This window comes from Equus caballus, chromosome 1 (assembly GCF_041296265.1).
Source record: "Equus caballus isolate H_3958 breed thoroughbred chromosome 1, TB-T2T, whole genome shotgun sequence".
NCBI lineage: Eukaryota > Metazoa > Chordata > Mammalia > Perissodactyla > Equidae > Equus > Equus caballus.
In genome coordinates, this window is record NC_091684.1 from 51925783 (window position 1) to 51944705 (window position 18923).

At 35.2% G+C, this 18923-nt stretch overlaps 1 protein-coding gene across 1 annotated transcript in view; it reads left to right on the plus strand.

Moving 5' to 3' along the window:
* CABCOCO1 (ciliary associated calcium binding coiled-coil 1) overlaps nucleotides 1-18923 on the plus strand; it is a 120232-nt gene that overhangs the window by 28069 nt on the left and 73240 nt on the right. The window contains exons 4-5 of the mRNA XM_023643726.2: nucleotides 927-1071; nucleotides 5382-5454. Coding sequence (XP_023499494.1) covers nucleotides 927-1071; nucleotides 5382-5454 — 218 coding nt within the window. The remainder of the gene's footprint in view (nucleotides 1-926; nucleotides 1072-5381; nucleotides 5455-18923) is intronic.

Here is an 18923-nt window from a genome sequence, read left to right on the forward strand (position 1 = left end):
AAGCGATGTGTGTGTGTGTATTATCAACAATATTTGCCTGCCACAAGTAAAAAAGAGCATAATATAACCAAACATGAAAAGAAGATGGAAATTAATATTTGTATTATAGACACTATAAAAGTTAAATCTAGGCATTTATCTACTTTTTTTCCATCTGGACAAATGCCATAGAAGATGGTGTTGCTTTGTTGTTTGTTTCTAGTTGCCAAAGAATAGATCACAATCATCGAACTTGTTCATTTTTGGTAATGGTGGCAAAGTGGTGTCAGTGTCACTGTTTTTGCACTGTCATCTGGCTCTCACCACCATCACCAGGCATACATTGGAGAAACAGCTTACATAAGCTATAAGTCTGTAGCTTGGAAAAGAAAAAAATATCTTGATGTTTTACATAAAAATCCATATTTCTGGCATTTACTGAAAATCTGCAGGCCCAAATTCCCACATGGTAACAATCAGCTAAAGCCAAGTGTGGGTCGACTCTGTTCATTTGCATTTTGAGCTCTGAGTTCAGCTCTGCTGTCTACAGTCACTGAATCTACCAAGCAGGCCTTCCACATCAGCTAATCCAACCAACTTTTTTGTCATTTCTATGTATGTTCTTATTCTAAGATTGAAAAAAAAATTTATTCTTTTCCATTTTAAAGAAATCTTTAAATAGATTTTGAATTTGCTTTTGCATCTTAAAATGGAAAACTCTTTAGACAATTGTGTAGCATTACAGTAATTTTCTGTTGTTGGATGTGTCAGCTACTATTCTTTTACACAAAGTGTAATTATTAATTTATCATAAATAAACAATAGTTTTACCATTTGTCCTCAGAAATATTAAAAAAGTAAATTTTTACACATCTTGGATTATTATTATTTTGTTTCCAAAACATCTATCAAAATAATGCTTATGACTTCTCTGGATTCTATTTCAGCACTGCGTATGTCATTAGAAGACAGCTTAAAATGGCTTGGAGAAGTTATGGCTGAAATAGGACCATCCCATTCACAAAAAAATGAAGCATGGAATATCTTTGATGTAAAGCAAGCCAATGCTATCATTGATTACTTAAAAGTCAGGTATGGACTTTTTTTCAGTAGCATTTATTTTTCATTTCATACCTTCTAGAAAATGTCTATTAAATAGAAATTAATTCAGTTTTTTGCAAAGTTAGACATTTACAGAATTTATGCAGTAATAAACCCAACCCGTAATTAATTAATATTTAAATCTTCCATCCAATAAGTAAAAGTCAGGACATTAAATGTTTTGGCTAACCTTGCATTCTTAAAAGAAGGTTTGTGTTTGGTAAGTATAATTTCATCTAGAATTATAATAAATTACCTAAGAATTTCATTTTCCTCTGAATCTCTAATTAATACCATTTTATTAATAAAATAATTCTTTCAGATTAATCAAGACTTGATTACAATAGACTCTATATTTAGGTTGTTGGCCTTCACATCAAAATTTTACATTTTAAAGAGAAACATTCACTTCTGTTTAAACATTTACTTTAAATGCTTTGTATCAGAAATTAAAGAGATTTATGTACATATTTCCTCAAATTTATTATGTGCCTGAAATATTTTGTAGTATTGACCAATTAAACTCATTAAGTTTTTCTTTCTGCTTAGAAAATGGTGGTGGATGGAGGGAAAGTATTTTTTATTACAGTGATTCTTCATCGGTGAACTGAGAAATCTGTCTTTTTATATAATCTGTCACAAGGTCTGCATTGGAGTCATGCATCTCTCCCAAAGGACACTTTGAGAGTTTGCAAATATTTAAACAAGAGTGGGTAAAAAAGTCTTTCTTTTGCGTAACTAAAAGCTTCTGCAGAATATCTTTTTTCCTCTAATACTAAATGCTGCAGTGTTTTCCAACTTTAAATTTTAAAATTCCAAAATAAAAGGTGCTGCATGATGTCCTAGACATGCTCGTGATTTGTTTGGCAAGGATCCTGGTTGTAGTCTGGAAGCTTTTTAAATATTAATGTGTTTAATATGATAAGGTTTATGTGCTGGTTTCTGGCATGAATTAATAATGGTACATGATATAATGTTTTTTTATATAGCATTTGGTATAATATGATTTCTTAATATAAAAACATACCTCCTAATGTGTGTCTCTCACCGAAAGCCGCAGTAGTCTTCATAATCAATTAGAGTAAAGCACAGTCCTTATGGGGGTGGGGGGAGGGAGTGGAAATCCAGAGCTGGAGGAGAACCTGTTCCCCAAGGTCTTTCTGCCCATCGGGGTTTGGGAATCACTGGGCGAGGGGAATTCTCTGCAGGTTTGTATAGCATCCTTCTTTCCCTTCTCTCTCTATGTATTTGAACCTGCCAGGTCTCTCTTGCAGAACACATTTTTCAGCTGAGCTCTAAGCCCAGGAGGTTTATAATGGGCACTGGTTCTGATAGTTAACTATAGTCCCAAAAACCATGGCAGGCGCCGCCATGACACCTTCTAGATGGTGAAAGATGGCAACTCTTTTTCTCTTTCATCTCATCTCTCTGGACATATGTTCATCAATGTATTTCTTGACATTTTATTTCAGAACATGGTTAAGTTAGGAGTGGGTATCAGTGTTAGTCACCATTAGATCCTAACCAGCATAAGTTCACCTGCCAAAAATCCCTAGTGTTACTTCTCAAAAAAAAAAAAAATTGAGATTAGTCACATAAAGTAAATCAGAACTATTTCTGATGCTCTTAAATCTTTATATTGTGATTCCAAAGAAATTATACATTTTAAATGTACTTGTTACAAAAAAATAAAATATCAGTAGCATATCTGGAATCGATACTGAAATTGTGTAAAGAGAAATGTACTTTTCTACAACACCTGTTCAGAATGCCTCATAGGTCCACAAATGTAGGTTTAATGGCAGTTAAATCATATACTTTCCATTTTAATGACTATCAAGAAATTGTGTAAATAGGAAGCTAACTCAATTATCAAAAGTACAAGCATGTTTCAATTTAACTGGATACTAAATTTACTCAACTACTGAAAGCCCTTGTCAATTTAGGAAGAGAATTTTTTAGAAGATGACCCATAGCACATGAAACTTAACTGGCAATAAAAGTGAAATCTCATTTGATGCTGTTAATGGAGTCTCAATTTTATATTCTGTCATGTGTGTGTGATTTGAAAAAAAATACCAAAATTCCTCCCCAGCGTTGCTGTAAGTACTGACTAATCTACTTGTGCAGTATCTACATTTGTATATGTTGTATAACATGTACAAATATAAATATAAATACTGTTGTAGCTTTTTAATACAAGACGTAATTTATATATATCTGGTCCAAGTACACTTCTGTCCTTGTGTATTCTGTCTATTCCCTGGGAATTAGGTGAAGGTCATGTGCACAGATACTCAATGTAAGAAAATCAGCACTGTCCATTCATGCACAGCAGGGTATGGCACTTCCTGTCATGGAGCCAGATGTCTTGACCCATTTTCATTCTGAGTATTTTCCCTTTGATTTAGGACTAAGACAAGATGGATGACAAAATAGTCTAGGGGCTTGAGTCAGCCGGAAGTCTAAAGAAAGAGGGAGGAAATGTATACCCATAGCAGAAGTGTCACTTTGTTCCCATGGAAGGCCATCTGATAGCTCCTTGGTAAAGTTAGAGAACCGCCTCCAAGGTGGGGACTAGACTGAGGCAATGGAGGCAACTTGACCTGCCCCTGAGTAAGTGCGTCCTTAGGTGCCTCCCTCCCCTTGTCCCTCTCACCCTAGTCCTGGCCTTGCCCCAGCCTTCCATCTTTGACCACTGCATCCAGGAAATGCATTTTATGTTCATTGTAAGAAATGGATTTCCCTTTTGGCATGGGACAATCTAATTCCTATATGCGATGAAGAGAATAAGGCTGAACGATTATAAAATTGTAGGAAGGAAGCTTTATGAATTAACTTCAAGATGGAGAAAGGAAAATTTTACACTAGTTCACTGACAGGAAGCCAAGCTATTTCCAAAATGCGCTACACTCTTTAATTTTTCTACTCAAAATAAGTAATTGCCAGTGTAATATTTTTAACCTTAAAGCTTTCTCTAGGTAATCAATGCAAGGGAGGAGGAATTTGAATTTATTTTGCTTCATTGAATCATCAGACTTCACTAATCTTGATGTATTTCCTAGCCAACAAATCAAAGTAATGTCAAAAGCTAAGTTAGTTTTCTGAATGTTGATGACTAATTTGAATGTACAAGGGTTTTTGCTTTTCCAAAAAAAAAAAAAAAAAAAAATCCATGACTGGGTCTGCACACCCATCACTTTTTAATGGATTGTGTTAGTAGTGAGATCAACTGCTAATATAACTCAGGGAGACCCAGCTGCCTGAGGATTTCTTCACTGATTTCAAATGAATTGAAACTTTGATCCATTACAGCATTCAGGAGAAGCCATTATTATACATGCTCTGTAGCTACATTTTGCAAATGTTAATTTCTCAGTTATATTAAAATCAATTTTCTTAAATAGCAAAAGGCACCAGTGTGAAAGAGAAACCACTAAGACAATTTTTTGTTCTTGGGCATTTTGCTGTATTATGAGTTTATTAATTTTCCCAACCAGCAGGAAGAGAATTAGAAAAATTCAAATATTATCACAAACAGGGTATTAGAAGTCAGCCCTTCAGTAAATTTTTCTCTCTCAATAATATATTGCTGAGATCTTTAAACTTACTAGAAATATTTGTTTCAGGGAACTCCTATCCTCTGTCTCTTTATAGTTTTTATACACTGACCACCTGGTCTTTAGAGTAGGAACTGAAGAAATTATCTTTCTTAAATTAATTCCTCTCTTTGATGTGTGATCAAATATCCTACGAGAAAATCAGACATCTTCTAAATGGATTTCAGTTCATGTTGCATCATTTTTCAGGTTTTATCAGAGATTAATTTAATCTCCAAACAGTTTGAGAATGTGAGAAGTAATTGATATGGAAGTATGTTATAGAATTCAGTGCCATTCGTGCCAGAGGAAATTGACTCCAGTTTGGAGCAAAATATGAAAAATACTGTGAAGTTTAGTGTTATTTATGGGCAGTGCATTATTTGGTTGTAAGCCAGGAAAAGTCAAGATGCAATATAATTACTGTCTTATCTCAAACTTATCCACTCATCACAGATTAATTTACTTGGTATTATGTTAGATACTGTGTGATGTTGTCAACATCTCAAAAAGTAAACTTTTACTTTCTTAGCATTTCTGGACAGTTTATTTTGGAACAAATGAGATGGCTAACACCATATTAGTGTTTGATATTTTTAGTTTGGTCAATATGAACAACTTTCCTTTAATAAGTACTCTTACATATTTGCTTTTTGTCCTGAAATAAATTTATCAGATTTGTACATTTATTTCATGTTTCAGCTTATTTCAACATTACAAGCTGTATGAGTTTCTCTTCTACTCTCCCAGGGAAGAAATTGTGATAGGAACTGAGGTAAGTAATTTATCTAGATGGAACCAATTAAGCTGAATCACTTAATGCATGCTGATCAGCATCTGGATCTTTAACTGCTTAAAGCAACTTCTTGTCAAGATTACTCAAGTGTTAATATAACCAACTAGTAGTTTGCAAAAAGAGTAATTACATAAAGGGAGCCGTGGATTAAGAAAATAAGCTGTCTTTTGGCATTAAAAGCATTGTTAATCATGGATACTTTATGTATTTATGGATTATTTGACAAAGCTCAATTGGATAGAGTATGTATGTCTTCATACAAAGAAAATCAGGAAAAGTAAAATAAATTAATTCAGTGAAATCTCATCTAATTTCACATTTATTTTCAGTTGGCTCATTGTTTAAGTCCTAATTCAAATCCCACTTCCTCAATGAAGCAAACCTTCGTTAATTGCATTGCATCTCAAAGGAAGGGTTTAGACAAACTCTTTAATCACATTCTATTATTTTATTCCAATTGATCTCTTTCTGCTGAATATTGGCTACTCTCACCACACCAATAAGCACATAAATATGCACTGTGTTATATGGTTTCCTAATAGTTTCCTGTGGATTGATACAGTCAACACAACCCAACTCTAATTTCCTTGAAGGCAAAGATCATGTCCTGTTTTTCTACCATGGCATACAGTATAATGCAGGACATAGTAGCCCCCCAATTAATATGACATAAGTGATTCAGTGACAGTGCATACAATTGCAGTTCTACGATAAATGGTCTACCTGGAGACACTTTTGAACAGCCTTACATATAAGCACATATCTGTAATTGCTAGAAGTGAATCCTGCATGAGAGAACATCTTAAGGAGTCTAAAGATGCCATAAAAAGTGCTTCTTAGGTTCTTAACTATTTTAGGAAGCTACATTGCCTAGACGTATAAGGGATAGGAGTGGCCATGTTCAGAAATAAATAGTGAATAAGGGGATATTTATGTATCTTTATAATTTTCCTGATATTAAGAACAAGATGGGTTGTGCCAACTATTCTCCCTTCCGGAGGATTGTTGTTCTGGAGTTTATAAACTGCTTACTTCATAAACACCTCAGTCACCGTTACTCACCCTCCATTTGGGTGCTTGTTCTAATGCCAGCCTTTAAAAGTGAACTGAAGGAAAACAAGGAACCCTTTTTGCTTTTGACTTTCCTTAAAATTTCTTCTTTGCAATTTCCTCATGCTATAGTTTAAATGAAGTGTCACTTGACAAAGTTTCACTGGAAACGTCTTCCTTTCAGAATTACATCGTATAATGTGACATGTTGCAATAATTATCGACTTGGAATACAATCCTATCTCATCTATTCAGTAAAACTTTGGGAAAATGATAGTGGCTTCAACAGCAGCCTAAGGAGATATTTAGAATCATCAAGAAAAAATTTCATAAAGAACTCCCTTTTCCCTTTGTTAATTGCAGAATCATGCCCTTCTTCTCTGTTGTAAGGATATATTTAGGTGACATTTATGCTTATGGAAAGACAAAATGGAGAAAGTAGACAGGGATCGGCTCCTCTGTTTTCGATTGTCTTTTGTAATTTTCCCCAAGCTGACTAGAGCTATAAAAAAATCCTTGAGGAAAGAATATTGGGTCTTCAACAATTAGACCACTTATGGAATTTTAAAGGATTAACCTAACAAAATATACTACAATATTTTATGGCATTTTAGAGGTGTCTGATAACCCTTGGTACAAATATCTATTTTTCAATTAACAGCCTTTCGTGGAGGAGGCAGGAACCTGCCCCACTAACGTAATTATTTATGCTGATCTCACTACTCCAGGACCAAACAGAGGCCACACAACAACCACATAAAGGTTCCAAACTTTATTCTCAAACAAGCATTCAATTTAGACAACACTGGCAGAATTTATTTTCTTTCTTTGTGTTGTGTGTGTGTACTTTTTTTTTTTTCTGCAGGGAAAGATTTACCCTGAGCTAACATCTGTTGCCAATCTTCCTTTTTTTTTTTTCTCCCAAAGCCCTAGTGCATGGTTTTATATCCTAGTTATAAGTCCTTCTAGTTCTTCTACATGAGCCACTGCCACAGCATGGCAACTGACAGACGGGTGCTGTGGTTCCAAGACCAGGAAATGAACCCAGGTCGCCAAAGCAGTGAGAGCTCTGAACTTTAACCACTAGGCCATCAGGGCTGGTTCTAGTTTCTTTCTTAATTGTGGATAGAAGATTAGAACAAAATACATGAATCCCCTCTAAGAATAGTTGTTAAATATTGATTTTAATTATTAATAGAGAACATAAATCATACTTTTCTTGGTTTTTTGTTGAAAGAAAATTGGCCTTTTGTTTTTGAACTTAACAATTGTTTTTAGCTATTTCTACTCACCTTTTTGAAGAAATTTCATGTTATTCTTAGATTATAGAGGCACATTTTCAGTAAATCATTTTTCTTTTCGTGTGTATGTATATGTGTGTGTCTGAGGAAGGTTGTCCCTGAGCTAACATCTGTGCCAATTTTCGTCTACTTTGTATGTGGCCACCACAGCATGACCTGCTGAGCATATATACGTCCATACCTGGCATCTGAACCCACAAACCCTGGGCCACTGAAGTGGAGCACGTGAACTTAACTACTATGCCATCAGGCTGGCCCCTGTAAACCATTATTCGTGATCTGAGATTTTTCATAATCTAGAAATCTTCCTGATATGTTTTTATAAGTAACATGTTTTGTAGTTCATTCAGTGGTTCACAGATCATATGTGTTGAAAAGGCAGTAAACAACCAGATTGAGCTAGGGTAATGATACAACAGAGCAGAAAATGAAGGCAGCAAATGCCTGTATTCATAGCCATCTGAATGGATGAAGTATGAGTGTCACTCACTTTATTTGAAGAAATGAGGACTCTCTTTTAGTCAACCAAGCCAAGAACTCCCCAAGTCTGTCATTTTGACAGTGCAATTAGACCACAGACACTCTGGCATAAGAATTGTAATGGGAACCAGAATCTCCTTAGGGGATGCATATTTTCCTTGGCCTAAACCTCCACCAAGAAACCTGGAAACTGCTATGTCTTTTGCTTTTGCTGCCTAAAAACTTCAAGAAATATTTAATAACTGTACACAAAGAACACTATTGGATATTAGCATTGGTGATGATCAAAAACTCATAGCAGTTACCCAAAGTCAGGGTTCTGTCCAGGTATCTACTGCTAGGCATCTACAACAGCTAAGAAAATTATTTATTCATTTATTCAATATATGTCATCCAGTTCTCGTTATGCTCTAGGTCTGGTACTAAGTCCCACAGATACACAATGAAAAGAACAATTCTTGTCCTCAAGGAGTTTGTTGTCTAATGAGAGGAGAGAGATGAATAAATAATTGCACTATAGGGCCAAAAATATCACGATCCAATGGGAACAGATAGAAGACAAAGAGGAACATCTAACCTGCAGATTTAAGGCTCATGGGAGCTTCCAGGAACAGGTGAAATCTAAGAGGAAACCTAACGTTTCCTAAAAACCTAAAGCGAATCAGCCAGCCAGACAGTGTATTATAATTTTGGGGGTGAAAATGAAAGAAATTCCACTCAAAATAATTTGATCACAAAAAGGGGAGGGTGTATTACTTGATCACTAACTGGTAAACAGAAGAGGTGAGTGGGACTAAGGTCAACTGGATCTAAGTAGTCTAACAATGTTATTAAGTGTGTATGTGCATGTGAGTGTGAGACATGCATGTGTCTCAGTCTCTCATCTCTCCTACTCTTTTTTCATTTCTTTTCTCTGATTCTCTCAGTGTAGGCCTCATTCCCTTCTACTGCAAACAGGCTTCCTCCAACTGGTAGGAGACATGACACAGGCAGCTCCAGTTTAGAACTCCAGAAGAAAGAGACATTCTTCTTCACAATGTTAACATTATTGTGTCATATGTCCACTCTTGATTAATCACTGTGGCCAGAGGAATGGAGTAAAGTTATTAGAAGACCCAAGTAGGCCATATTGAATGGGTGACAGAGGATGAATAGATCCCCCAAAACAAGCAGAAAGAGCTTTTGCAAAAGGGAAGAGTGATTTTATCAAAAAAGTGAATTAAACACACATGTACAACTCTTCTTCCATCCAAAATCCCATAAGAAACCAAAATTTCAAAATCCATAGTGCTATGGATAAGAGATTTTATGACATCTAAAATTATAGATTATTGATTAGATGAAGCCACAGCCCCATACATACAGAGAAAGTGCTACAGAGTTAATCAAAGTTCTTTAGGCATCCTCAATTGATACAGAAATGGCAGAAAGCTTTAGAGGGAAAAAAACGAAAGCAAGTAGGGGACTGACTGCTTTCAGAGCAAATGCATTATTCAGCCCCTTCACTCTCTGCTGTTTGTGCAAAACTGGGCCTCCACAGCATTTGCTCCAAAGCTAAAGAAACTAGTGTGTGCATTGACACCAAAGAGGAGGGCAGGTTTCATGTGACTACTGACCTTCAGGAGAGGGAACAGTTATACCCTAAATATAAGCTTCTCGCACATCTAACTACCATCATTTCTTTGCGCCTCTCCTACACTCTCTAGAAGCAGCCTATGGCAAACAAGCAGACATCCCCAGGCAAGTGAACCAGGATCATCTAATGAAAAGATAAACTGGCAGCTCCAAATAACCCAACAGCTGAGGGAATAAAATCAGAGAGAGGCCTGATCCTCTACAAACAGATCAAACAACAGCTAAGGAACAGAGTTGATTGAGCAAATGGGAGAAGACCTTAAATCTGATTGATATTCTTGGAAAAGTTTGAAAGTTTATTATATTTTGAAAAATGAACTAATAGAGAATCTTGGAAATTTAAAATAAGATTTGAAAACTTTTAATAAAATATCAGGTACAATTTTATGTTGGTAGACTTGAAAATCTAGAAAAAACAATATTCAGAGAACTGTAAATTATCAATATTGACTTGAGAGGATGTAGAAAAATCTTAATAGAAGGATAACCAAATAAGATATTGGAAAAATCCATATGTAGAAATGGCATCAGACCTAGAAGATTTTAAAGGCGAGTTTTACCAAAATTTCTAAGAGGAGATAATTCCCTTTTATATAAATTATGCTAGAGGATAGAAGCAGATGGAAAGCTTTCAACTCATTCTTTGAAGTTAGTATAATCCTGAGAAAGCTTTTAACTTATTCCATGAATTGATAATGAATTATAACCAAAAATGGAAAAGGATAGTGCAAAGTTATGGGCAATCTCAATTATGAAAATAGATGCAACAATCTTAAATAAAATATTAAGAAGTGAAATAGAGCAGAGGATTGGATGTTCAAATAGGGTTTATTTCAGATATGGAAGAATGGTTTAACACTGGGATCTCTGTTAATGTGATTCATTACTTTATCAGATTAAGGGAAGAAAAACCAAGTGATCATCCCAATAGATATGGTAAAGCATTTGATAAATTAAACACTGACTTCTGATTTTAAAAAGACTCTAATCAGTAATATAGAATTACATTAACTCATAGAATATACCAACTCAAGAAACTCACTAAATATATCTTAATGAAAACATTAAAGTACATACCAGAAACAAGAGAAGGCTCATTATTACTACCCAATATTGCTTTTTAGTTCCTACCAAATAATAAAACAAAAAAGAAGTTAAAAGTAAAATAAAAAGAAAGGTATTAAAAATAACAAAGACACAAAACTGCTATTGTTTGCAGGTAGATTGATATGAGGGCAACATTAAGAAAATAATATTTTCCTATATTTTAGTAATACCTCATAAGAAAAGAATCACATTGATAATAATGAAAAGCATAAAATGTTTGGGAATTAACCTAACAAAAATGTGCAAAAATAATATAAATTAAGTAGTTTTAGTAGAGGTTTTTTTTGTTTTTTGTGAGGAAGATTGGCTGTGAGCTAACATCTGTTGCCAATCTTCCTCTTTTGCTTGAGGAAAATTGTCACTGAGCCAACATCTGTGCCAGTCTTCCTCTATTTTATATGTGGGACACAGCCACAGCATGACTTGAAGAGTGGTGTGTAGGTCTGTGCCTGGGATCTGAACCCATGAAGCCCAGGCCACTGAAGTGGAGCACACGAACTTAACCACTACACCACTGGGCTGGCCCCAGATAATTTTATTTTTAATTCTGAGTAAATGAAGAGACAAACATGTTCCCAGTTGAGAAGACTCAATTTTAGGAAGATATGTCACTCTAAATTAACATGTAAACTCAGTGTAGTCACAATCAAAATGTCATGATTTTTGTGGCACTTTACCAAGTAATTCTTTAAAAACAAGTTTTTTATTATGGAACATTTCAATCATATACAAAATAGAAGGAATGGTAATAACCCTCATATACCCATTACCTAGCCTCAAGGGTTATGAACTTATGGCCATAATTGTTAAGTATTTTAATATGTGACTCTAAAATATAAAAAATTTAAAATAACTTTTTAATATCATCAAATATGCAGCTAGTGTTTAAAATCCCCTGATTATCTTATAACTGGTTTGTGTTTGTGTTTTCATTTATTTGTCTATGTGTTTGTTTGAAGTAGCATCCAAATAAGATACCTACATTGCAATTAGATTCTTAAGTCATTCTTAATTTATAGGTTCACTATTTATATTTTCTTTATTTCCTTGCAATTTATTTGTTGAAGAATCCACATCGTCTATCTCATAGAATTTCTCAGAGCCTTGTTTTCTAATTGCATTCCTGTGGTATCCTTAACTTGTTCTTCTGTCTTCCATATTTCCAGTAAATGGATAGTAAATATTAGGAGACTGACCAGATTTCACTTCAAATGTTTAGCAAGAGCAATTTATAGGTGGTTTTGTACAATTTTATTAGGAGGCAAATAATGTCTAGTTTTCTCTCTTTTTTGTGATGTTAGCGACAACTGATCATCATTGCCTAGATCTGTTATCATTAAGATTTTTAAAATGGTGATATTCTATTTCATTATTCTCCTTTCATTTATGAGCTGGATACTTCCATGTATAGAAACTTCTATTCTTCAATTATTTGATTAAACTGAGATACAGTTCATATGGAAAAGACAAGATAAGTGCTTGATTCTTCTCCTTTCTTTAATAGTTTTCAAAATAATCAATTGGATTTTTAGGATCTTCCAAAAGTGACTGTGATGGACTGAATAATCCCCCCCACCTCAAGATGCCTGCATACTAATTCCTGGAGCCTATGAATATCTAGCCTTACATAACGAAAGGGACTTTCTGTGATTTTGCAATTAAGATGTGATTAAGTTAAAGAATTTGAGATGGGGAGATTATCCTTGGATTATCCGAGTGGGCTCAATGTAATCGTAAGGCTCCTTAGAAGAGACAAAGGGAGGAAGGAGAGTCAGAGTCAGAGACAGGGAAAGAAATCTGAAGATGGTACACTGCTGGCCTCAAAGATGGAGGAAGAGACCAGGAGCCAAGGAATTCAAGTGGCCTCTAGGAGAGAGATAAGGCAGGGAAACAGATTCTCCTCTGGAGCCTCTAGAATGAATGCAGCACTACCAACATGTTAACTTGAGGACTTTGGACCAGAACTGTAAAATCATAAATTTGTGTTGTTTTAAGCCACTGAGTTTGTAGTAATTTGTTACAGCAGGAATAGGAAACTAATATATATGTTGACTAATGGCACACATTTTTTGTGTTTTGATTCATTTTAATTAGTATTCTTATTAATGTTTAAGTTGTCTCATCTTTGACCAGTGATCCCATTGGTCTATTTGCCAATCCCTGTCTGAATATCATACTGTTTTAATTACCATGGCTTTATAGAACGTCTTAGTGTCTGTTATGGTAATGCCTTCATATTATTCTTCTTGAATATTTGGTTGATTATATAGTTTACATATAATAGCTCATTTTTTCTTCAATATGAAATTTGGAATTAAACTCATGCATATGTATGTTTCTAGTGTATAACATATACAAGTATTTAGAAAAGTAGCATTTAAAATCAGCTACGTGTTTGATGAAAAAAAATTAGTTACATGCTTGATGAAAAAATTAGATTTCTACCTCACACCAAACTTGAAAATGAGTCTAATTTATTAAGAGATCCATTTCCTATAATGGCAGACATATCCCATAATGACGAACTATAATTTGGCCCCATTGAGAACAACCAGAAAAGTTGGACAAGATGGTTTTTAAATATTCAAATGTTTGAAAGTACTGAGTCTAGCAAAGCTCAAAAAAATTATGGGCCCAAGAAGTGAACCTGGCATTTGGAAATGGTTTCTACCTATAGGCATCTAAGGGTTTGTAAAAGGTGGCTGAGAGTCTGAGAAGCTGAGAAGTAGAGCTTTGGTAGACACATGGAACTAGGAGAACAAAAATTGGAGGGGGAGGGAAATATAGTAAATCCCATAAGTTGCATGTTGGGACTCCAAAGGACCATACTTTAAGAGATCAGCCCTTATATGGACTGAACTTCAGCTTCAAATTATCTCAATCTCTGATGGATTTAAGATTATGCATGTGTAGTGCTGTTAACCTCCTCTCTAAAGTAAAACAAACTCGTGCTACACTTCAGATTATATCAACAGTTTTTCATAACCAATGTCTGTCACTCAATAGAAATCACGAGGCACACAGAAAATAGAAACTGACCTGTAAGTGTTTCAGATGATGAAGTAATTAGTCATGTACTGTTAAATAATTATGCTTAAGAAATAAGGATTATTTTGGAAAATAAAATACAAGATGTTGAATTTCAGCAGAGAACTAGAAACTATTAAAAATGCTAAATGGAAATTCTGAAATGAGAAAATATAATAATTGAAATTAAGAACCAAATAGATGTATTTAACAATAGGTTAGTCAAGACTAAAGAGGAAATTGGTAAATTGGAAGGAAGCTAGGTCAAAAGAAAATATCTAAAATGAGGCATGGGTAGATAAAAGTTTGATAAACATAGAAAAAGGTATAGAGAATACAGACAGAGTGAAAAAGTATGACATAGAGATAAGTGAAGTCAATTCCAGAATGAGAAAATAGATGCAACATTCAAAGAGTTGCTTTTCCAGAAATAATCAACTTTAGACCACAGATTTAAGATTTACTGTGAACTCCAAATACAAATATCCACATTTAAACATATCATAGTAAAATTTCTAAAAACCTTAGGTGGGAGTTCTAGTTTCCAATCCACATGTAAGGAGCTTGAAGTCAACACTCGATCCTAACAACATATAAAAAGCTGAACAGATTGAAAAATCAACAGCTATTCCTGTATCCATAAGAGAGGGAAGGACATACGACAATTGCTGCCCCCAAAATTGGAAAGACAGTCAGGAGAATACAGACCATTGTGGTATATTAGACCCGAGACTCACAAGTGGGAACTGCCATGGGAACCAGTGCCAGGGTAGGAAAGCTTGAGCTGTAATTGATGAATTGCTAGAGACTCAGTGCCAACAACTCTGAGAGTTAAAACTCCAGGGAGAGTCAGTCATGTGGGGCCTCCACAATGTTGTGAGATTTACCTCCAGGAGTTTAACCAGATTCTTATAGTAAATATCGAGAAAAATGCCCTCATGCTTCTAGCAGGGGGAGGGGAAAAGGAACCATTTTGGAATAGGCCAGAGCACTTTGTTATTCTTAATAAGACTTGCACTTAGGGGAAACTAGTTAACCAGAGCCTAACCTGCTGAGGTATTATTAGAGCCTAACCAACCTGGGCAAAGGGAAACACCCAACTCCAGTCTACTCTAGCCATCCTATTCCATCTAAGGGGGGAGGAAAAACTGAGAAACTCTTGTGAAGTTTGCAGTCGAGAGACACAGCTCTTTAAAAGACTGAGACCGAATTGTAGAACTTTAGAACATGTGCCCTTTTCTCACACCTCACCACCACGTTACTAAAGGTCTGTTTACAGCAGCTCCCTTTACCTGGTACATCATGTCCAACTATCAAGAAAAAATCACAAGGCATACAAAAAGACAAAAGACAGAATTTAAAAAGACAGAGCAAGCATCAGAACCAGATATGACAGGGATGCTGGAATTATCAGAGCAGGAATTTAAAACAATTATGATTAGTAGACTAAGGGCTCTAATGGATAAAGTGGGTAACATAGAAGAACAGATGGGAAATGTAAGCAGAGAGATGGAGATCATGATAAGGAACTGAAAAGAAATGCAAGAGATAAAAAATGCCATAAAAGAAATGAAGAATGCCTTTGATGGGCTTGTTAGTAGACTAGACACAGCTGAGGAAAGAATCTCTGAACTAGAAGATATTATCAACAGAATCCTCAAACCAAAAAGCAAAGACAACAAATACTGAAGAAAACAGAACAGACTACCCAAGGACTGTGGGACAACTACAACAAGTGTAACATACACATAATGAAAATACCAGAAATAGAAGAAGGAGAGAAAGGAATAGAAGAAATATTTGAAACAATAATAACTGAAAATTTCCCCAAATTAATGTCAGACCCCAAACCACAGATCTGGGAAGCTCAGAGAACACCAAGGATGATAAATGCCAAAAATTACACCTAGGTGTATCATTTTCAAAGTAAGGAAATCAAAGATAAAGAAAAAATCCTGAAAGAAGCAGGAGGGGGAAAAAACCTTAACCTATAGAGAAACTGATATAAGAATTACGTCTAACTTCTCATCAAAAACCTTGCAAGCAAGAAGCAAATGGAGCAAAATATTTACTGTTGAGAGAGAAGAACCACCAATCTGGAATTCCATACCCTGAAAAATTATCCTTCAAAAGTAAAAGAGGGGCTGACCCCGTGGCCAAGTCGTTAAGTTCACTCTCCGCTTCGGTGGCCCAGGGTTTTGCCAGTTCAGATCCTGGGTGCAGACCCAGCACCACTCATCAAGCCGTGCTGAGGTGGCATCCCACACAGCAGAACCAGAGGACTTCCAACTAGAATATACAACTATGTACTGCGGGGCTTTGGGGATAAGAAATAAAAAGAAAGATTGGCAACAGATGTTAGCTCAGGGCCAATCTTTAAAAAAGAAGTTAAAAAGAAATAAAGACTCTCTCAGACAAAAAAATCTTGAGGGAATTTATTGCCAGCTGACCTGCATTGCAAGCAATGTTAAAAGAAGTTATTTAGAGAGGAAAATAATATAAATCAGAAACTTGGATCTTCATAAATAAGGAAGAGGATCAAAGAAGAAATAAGTGAAGGTAAAATAAAAACTTTTATTTTTCTTATTCCTCATTTAACAGGTAACACTTTGTTCAAAATAATAATATCAATAGTGTATTTGATTATGTTTATGTATATATATCTGCTTAAATATAAGTGAAATGAATGACAGCAATGATACAAGGGATGAGCAGGAAATAGGATTATTTTGTTATAATAAGGTCCTCACACTACCCACGAAGCAGTATAGTGTTATTTGAAATTGGACTTGGATTAGCTATAAATGGATATTGGAAACTGTAGGGAAACCATTAAAAAAAGTAAAAAAAGATAATTTATATGCGAGAAAGGAAAGACAATATAATCACATAAAATGCTCACCTAAAACTGAAAAAGGCAGAAAAAGAGTGGAAGACAAAAATAGGAACAAAGAACAAGGGTGGCAAATAGAAAACAGTGATGAATGTGGTAAATATTAATCCAACTATAAGAATAATCGCTTTCAATGTCAATGGTCTAAATGCGCTAATAAAAAGAGATTGTCAGAGTACATCAAGAAACAACACCCAGGGGCCGGCCTGGTGGCACAGCAGTTAAGTTCGCATGTTCTGCTTCAGCAGCCCAAGGTTCGCCAGTTTGGAGCCCAGGTGTGGACCTATACACCACTTATCAAACCATGCTATGGCAGGCATCCCACATATAAAATAGAGGAAGATGGGCACAGATGTTAGCTCAGGGCCAATCTTCCTCAGCAATAAAGAGGAGGATTTGAGCATTGGTGGCAGATGTTAGCTCAGGGCTAATCTTCCTCAAAAAAAAGAAGAACACCCAACTATATGTTTCCACAAGAAATACATTTTAAATATAAAAACATATGTAGATTAAAAGTAAGTAGATGGAGGGGCCAGCCCCATGGCCGAGTGGTTAAATTCACATGCTCTGCTTTGGTGGCCCAGGATTTCACTGGTTCAGATCCTGGGCATGGACTTAGCACTGCTCATCAAGCCATGCTAAGGCAGCACTCCACATAGCAGAACTAGAAGGACCTACAACTATGTACTGGGAGGCTTTAGGGAAAAGAAGGGATAAAGAAAGATTGACAATAGATTTTAGCTTAGGGCTAATCTTAAAAATAGTTAAATGGATGGAGGAAATTATACCATACTAACATTAATCAACAAAAATCAGGAGTAGCTATATTAATTTCAGATGGAGCAGACTTCAAGCAAGCAAAGTTATCAGGTATAAAGAAGGACGTTATATTATGATAAAGGGGTTAATTTTTCAAGAAGACAAAACAATCCTTAACATGAATGTGACTAAGAACAGAGCATCAAACTATGTGAGGCAAAAACTAATACAACTACAAAGAGAAATAGATGAATCCTCTATCATAGTTGCAAACTTCAACACCCCTCTGTTAGAAGTTCACAGAGCTGGCTGACAGAAAATCAGTAAGGACATAGTTAAAGTCAACAACACTATCAATCAACTGAATAAAATTGACATCTATAGACTACTTCAACCAATAATAGCAGAATACACATTCTTCTCAAGCTCACATGAAACATTCACCAAGATAGACCACACTCTGGCCCATAAAACATACCTTAACAAATTTAAAAGAATAGAAATCATACAATGTCTGCTTTCATACCACAATGGAGTTAAACTGGAAATCAATAACAGAAAGATAACTGGAAAATCCCACAGTACGTAGAGATTAAACAACACACTCCTAGTAACACTGGGTCAAATAAGACATCTCAAGAGGAATCTTAAAACATTTTGAACTAAATGAAAATAAAAACACGACAGTCAATCTAATAACAAAGATGACTACTAAGTGACTAACCGGTGGGTAGCATATACAACAAGGATACACTGGATAAAGGGATGATTCACCTCAGGGTGGGATAGAGTGGAATGCCATGAGATTTCATCATGCTACTCAGAATGGCATGCAATTTAAAACTTATGAATTTTTTATTTCTGGAATTTTCCATTTAATATTTTTGGACCATGGTTAACTGCACGTAACTGAAACTGCAGAAAGTGAAACTGCAGATAAGGGGGGACTACTGTATATGGGAAATCTCTGCACCTTCCTCTCAATTTTGCTGTGAAACTTAAACTGCTCTAAAAGAAAAGCCTTAATAAAACATTTTTTAATTAAATTTTTTTTTAAGTGAAGAAAATTTTTAAAACCAGCCATAAAGGGGGAAATGGTGTATTTCCTTCAAAGAAGCACGGTAAGATTGACAGCTGACTTCTCAACAGAAACAGTGAGAGCCAGAAGACAATGAGGAAATTTCAAACTGTTCTAA